General features: G+C 39.0%; 1 protein-coding gene and 1 pseudogene across 1 annotated transcript in view; one reads left to right on the top strand and one right to left on the bottom strand.

Annotated features, from left to right (window-relative positions):
• Positions 1-6,165, top strand: part of Slc15a2 (solute carrier family 15 member 2) — a 31,203-nt gene that overhangs the window by 3,942 nt on the left and 21,096 nt on the right. Inside the window, exon 4 of the mRNA XM_021184678.2 lies at positions 5,429-5,521. Within this exon, the coding sequence (XP_021040337.1) occupies positions 5,429-5,521 (93 nt within the window). The remainder of the gene's footprint in view (positions 1-5,428; positions 5,522-6,165) is intronic.
• Positions 1,454-2,258, bottom strand: LOC110311397 (annotated as a pseudogene).

The following is a 6,165-nucleotide window of genomic DNA, read 5'->3' as shown; positions in this document are numbered from 1 at the left end:
TAAAGGCGTGCACCACCACGCCCGGCCCGGACTCGGTTGTTCTACCTCCTTCAGTATCTTATTGCCCTTTCTTTTCAGAGACTTCCAAACCATCTCTGTTTACTGTCTTTGCCTTTCTGTTGTTTCCTTCTTTAGAATCTAATAAAGATGTTACAAGTTAAAAATAATAATCTATTTTGTTCAGTTCTCCTGTTCCTAAAAATAGAAGCAGCAGACGAGGTATAAAGTCACAATCGGCCTCTATAACATTATCCTCATGGGCTAAAGATAAGCTTTTGGTATCTATTATCTAGTAATGTGGATTTGCCATCTGTGGATTTTTCTGAGTTAACTGATCTCAAAGTATACTCTTTTAAAAATGTGACTGTATAAGATAAAATTAATTATGTGGGGAAATAAAAGCGTGTATGGTAAAATTAGTATAGAAAAATTGTACATTGTTTTGGAAACATTAAAAATAGTTTCCTTAAGTGCATAACTTCCTTTAGTCTCCAATAGGTTCATATGTACTGTAAAGTCTCCAAGGTAAGTATGAATTGTTTCCTGAAGTAATTTGACTGTGTGGTATTGTGTTTATAGACCTGCACTTTGATAGAACTTGTCATTGTTTCAATTCAGTTGCTATGACAAATATCCTGACCAAACAGAGCAATACAGGGAGGAAGAGATTGATATGTGTTACAATCCTAAGTTATTGGCAAAGTCAAGTCAGGAACTCAAGCAGCTAATTACATCTCTCCCTGAGCCAGGAGCAGTGAGAGAATAAACTCAGCCCTGATGGCTTTAACTCAGCTAGCTTTTCCCTCTAATACATTCAGAACCTAAGGAATGGCTCTACTTATAGTGGGTTGTGTCTTATTACATCAATTAGCATTCAGGATACACACACACACACACACACACACAAACATCCACAGACATGGCTAAAGGCCAACCAGATCTAGATTATTCCTCATTAAAACTCTCTTCCCAGGGGATTCTAGTTTTGTCAAGTTGACAGTTGAAATTCACCAACCCAGAATTCTAACTGTGAACACCGATTTACATCTTAATTTGGTGTATGTATGCACATGCACACATATATTCACGTATGTGAATATATAAATGCAGTCTCTTCAGAGAGGCATGGTGGGCAAGTGGCTACATTTGTTACATGTGCAGTATCAGTCATTGGATTCATTACATCTGGACTGGAATTACACGGAGAATAGAAAACAAGCCATGATCTATTCATTTAATTATAGAATACACCATTTCCCTCCTTTATTCTGCAGTGCTGATGATGCAGTTATATTTTTAGAATAACTTCCTTTGAATTTGAAGAAGTAAAATTTTAGGATTTGGTGAACAATAGCTTCCTGAATATTTTGGAGGAAACTTAATGCTATTCACTTGTACTCTTTTTATTTTTAATTTTGTAGTTATATTTATGTACAGAAAACTTAGTGTACATTTAACCCAATTTAGTGGCAAGTTCTTTAGCCTTTGCCTTTTCCAGCTTGGCAATGTGAGCCACAGACTTAGGGCCCAGGACGTTGCCTCCCCAGTGGTGACGGATCTCGTCATATCTGTCATTATAATTGGTCCTAATNGCTTCCAACAGCTTAGCCAGAGCACCCTTGTCTTCTGAGTTAACCTGTGTGAAGGCAACAGTGGTGCGTGTTTTCCTGTGAACCAGGCATCCCAGCCTGGCCTTTTCCTTGATGATGCAGTAGGGCACCCCCATCTTTCAACACAGGGCAGGCAGGAAAACCACCAGCTCATGGGGTCTACATCATGGGCAATCACCACCAGCTGAGCCTTCTTGTTCTCCACCAAGGTGGTGACATATTGACTCCTGCTTGCAGGACAGGTGGTCTCTTAGTTGGGGCGTCGCCTTTCCCAGCAGCTTTCTTCTCAGCATGGGCCAGTAGCCTTTGCTTCTTCTCTTGCTTTGTCTCTGGCCTGTACTTGTGGGCAAGCTTAAGCAGCTGAGTAGCTGTCTGCCTGTCCAGTGCCTGGGTGAACTGGTTAATGGCAGGAGGTATTTTGAGCCGTTTATAGAGGATGGCTCTTTGCCGCTGCAGCCTGATGTAGCGGGGCCATTTGACAAAGCGTGATAGATTTCTTTTGGGCTGGATGTCCTGTCCAATGCCGAAGTTCTTGGGCCTCTTCTCAAACAGAGGGTTGACCACCTTCTTGTCCTCCTGCTTCTTGACGACGGCGGGGGCCTGGGCCACCTTCTTCCCCTTGGCCTTCTTCCCTTTGGGCATCCTGCTCGGCTAGTGGAGGAGTACTCTTAACTCAATCTTGCTTGAGTTGTTTTTTTTTTTTTTTTAAACTTACTTTTATTGAAGTGTAATTTACATAAACTACACAAACCCAAAAGTCTTGAATTTTTACAGAATTATCATCATTACCTAAACTACTTCCTCTAGTTTTCAAATTCTCCCTCAGAGTTAGAATCTTTTCCTGTACTGGAGTCATGTACAAGCATCTGGTATTTTCAAGTAATCAAACAAAAATCTTGAATTCTTTTCCTATTTTCTTTCTCTCTCAACCACTGCCTGGTTTTCAGAAAGCATCTATATATTAGCCATTTTCTCTCTCTTTATCATCATTTCTTATGACAGAGAAGTATACTTCAATGAAAAAGAACTGTTTAATTCAGTCTGATCCAAATTTAAGTGTTTATTCACCATCTCTTATTTGTCCAAATAATCACAAGCATAAGGAGATAAATTATACGTAATATGTTTTCACATTGTATTATGTTTTCACATTGTTAGAGTTCAAATAGCTTTAATGAGAGCAAATCATGGTAGTTTCAACAGCAAATGCTATAAATCACCTTTTACCTCTACTGAAATTTGTCAGAATAGTAATGATGACCTCTGTTAACAAATGACATGTCACTGTCTAGATTCTTACTCACTTCGAGTTATTCTTCCTCACTTAGTAATTCAGCCTGTTCATCTTCCCTGCCTTCTGTAATTCTATATTTTCCTCATTCTCTTACTGTTGTATTTCTGGGTTGAGCCTCAACTTTTGCTTTTTGTTTAGTTAACTCTTTCCTAACTGTCAGATTTCTACCAAGTGATAATTCTCTCCTTTCCCTTTCCACAGACTTGACTGTCCCTTAGCAAGTCTGGAGGTGTCTAGTTCAGCTATATGCAGACAGCCACTCGGAGTGTTGGGACCTGGAGTTTAAGTGCCAGTATGCATTTATAATTGCATATTTATGTTCATGTTGGCTGTCCTTTATCCTAGCTTCATGTCCCCAAGTTGAATCAACGATGCCATCTTCCGAGTTCTGAGTGTGCAGCAGCAGCATGCACGCTTGTCCTCCTCAATCCTAACTCCAGCTGCCATCAGTTGCCACCACTTTGGCTTTATATGCATGGTTGCTAAACTGAAAAGGGACACCTAAAATGTTTCACTGTTGTCTTTTCTCTATAATTGAGCCTGCTAGGTACTATGATCTAAACTAAAACATCATCAAGCCTGAGAACAGGTGTACACAGTAATGAAGAAGATTTTTATTTGGTTTGGGCCTTGTTTTTGTTTTAAACAATAGACTCTGGGGAGTGACTTGATGTCTCCTTTAGATAGGGGATGATTTAAACACTTGGCTAATTTTCCCTGTGGAGTGTGTGTGTGTGTGTGAGTGTGTGTGTGTGTGTGTGTGTGTGTGTGTGTGTATGTGTACAAAACGGGAGAGCCTCATACACAAATAGAGTGAGGGCTGCAGTCCACTGGAATACATCTGCTATTCATGCTGCCACATTTGATTCCTGATTTTTAAAAAACTGGTAGTGAGTGGCTCCTCTTTTGCTTTTTAAAACCTGAGGTGGCAGCCTTGCCTCCATGGAGGAAAAGGAATACTTCTATGTTCAAACTTGCCCCCTCCTCTTATCTCTCTGTCTTATCTCTTGATTCTGTTTTATGCTTGTGCTAACTGCCCCCCCCCCAGAGAGAGAGTGTGTGTGTGTTTTCAGTGTTATCTTGGAGGTATAATATTTACATTAGGAAGACTGTTTAAACATTCAAGAAACAATTTTCTGAACAACTGCTAAAAGCTTTTCTTTGCTTACTGTCCTGGAATCCAAGCTATGTAAGAGGAAATGGGCACCCAGAATCCCCAAGTCTTGTGTAAGAAGTTCTTAAGAATTTAGTTTTATTATTTTTTATGTGTATGTTTGTATGTGTGAGAGAATGCCACATGTGGGTGAGTGCCTGCGGAGGCAAGGAGGAGGCATCAGGTCCCCTGGAGCTGAAGGTACAGGTTCTGTGGACTACCAAATGTGATGGGGATTCAAACTCTAGAAAGATAGCAAGAGGTCTTAACCACTGAGCCATCTCTCCAGCCCTATTTAGTTTGTTTCTCAGTGACAATTTAGCATCATCTCCTTGAGGTTTGTGATAACTAGTTTTCTTTCCATTTCTTTTTATTGCCTTTATTTCCAGTTCTTCTTTTTATTTCAATAAGGATTCCACCTCCCAGAAAACTAATTTAAGAAGATTAACATTTAGAATGAGGAACCCCCAAGTCAAGATTCTCGGTACCTCTAAGGGCTTCCTGGCACCTTCGTTGCATTCTTTATATTTGACACTAACATAAAACACTTTAAAATGATAAATACAAACTATATAATTCTGAGGGCTTATTATATCATTAGCATTCCATTTATATGATAATATACATGGTATATATTCCGCTTATGATAATACACATAGGGAGTATAAGCAATATTGTGTCATGTCAGTGTGAAGAGCTCTACGTATATTCTTATTGGAATTCCATAATGCGCTACTTATTTGCTATTCAAGTCTATTGGAAAAAATAACTTAACATGTAGTTTTTACCAATTGCAAGGTTTTTATGGCTGGGCAGTTTAAATCCTTTGTACTTCCCTATTTTGTAATTCCTGGGGTTTACAGTTAGCCCAAGAGTCCATGTTACCCAGATTGAACCTAAAATCCCTTTGACTCTCTTTAAGTCACAGTGCTTGTTGAAAGTCTTTTGTATTAGCACTCCTAGTTACTCGTCGCTCATCTTTTCTCTTGCTCCCCAGAGCTAAGAGGCATTTCTTGAGAAAAAAGAGCAAGGGGATGTATCTTGTTCTATTGATAGAAACTTCATTGTGCTTGCTGCAAACCCACCTAGTTCCTGTCGGGTCTGTATAGATGTAGGGTCGCTCTGTGTACAGAGCTGAGCAGACGGCAGATCTGGGAAGAGAACCAGAAAGAAACATCTGCGCCTTCTGAGCAGATGCTACCGATGAAGAGTCCCACTCCCTTTCCCTCCTTCGTGTAAGCCATCCGCCATTGTTTCTGTTTCCCAGGTCATTCTCTCCTCCTCCACTTCAGTCCCCTCCTCTGTTTACCAGAACAGAGTGAACCCTGACATCTCTGAATAATACAATGACTGATTTGACTTTCTTCACAGGACAATCATCTATCTGTCCCTGGTGTATGTTCTTGGCCATGTATTCAAGTCTTTGGGTGCCATACCAATACTGGGAGGAAAAATGCTACATACGTGAGTAAAATGATGGAGCCCACTGAGCCGCATTCCTTACCTTAGGCAGGTACATGTCTCAGAGAGCCACTACAGGTGGCTGTCCATCTTATACCAGAGATTCTCCTTTATTTTCCAATGTATAATTTTACTGCCAAACTTATTAAAATCAAAAGGATTACAAGCAACAGAACCCTTTCTTACATTACCAGGTCTCAGTTTTTATTAGGTAAACATTTGAAGACAAATAGAATGGCCAATTAGTATACTTTTCATAAAAACTCTTCATGCACTTGAAAGTAAGAAAACCTTTTATACTTCCCTCCACTTACTTATATATTCACTTATATTAGAGAAGTCATAGCCAAAACTTGGGATATATCTATGCATGTGTAGTTCTATATATTACCATGTTACTGTCTCTCTTTACTACGGATATCTATATCTATATCTATATCTATATATCTATATCTATATCTATATCTATATCTGTCTATGTCTATATATCTATATCTATATCTATGTCTATGTCTATGTCTATGTCTATGTCTATGTCTATATCTATATCTATGTCTATGTCTATGTCTATGTCTATGTCTATATATCTATATCTATATCTATATCTATATCTATATCTATATCTATATCTATATCTATATCTATAT

Source organism: Mus caroli, chromosome 16, assembly GCF_900094665.2.
Source record: "Mus caroli chromosome 16, CAROLI_EIJ_v1.1, whole genome shotgun sequence".
NCBI classification, from domain to species: Eukaryota; Metazoa; Chordata; class Mammalia; order Rodentia; family Muridae; genus Mus; species Mus caroli.
Note: the sequence above shows the minus strand (reverse complement) of the source record. Positions and strands in the feature narration are given on the sequence as shown.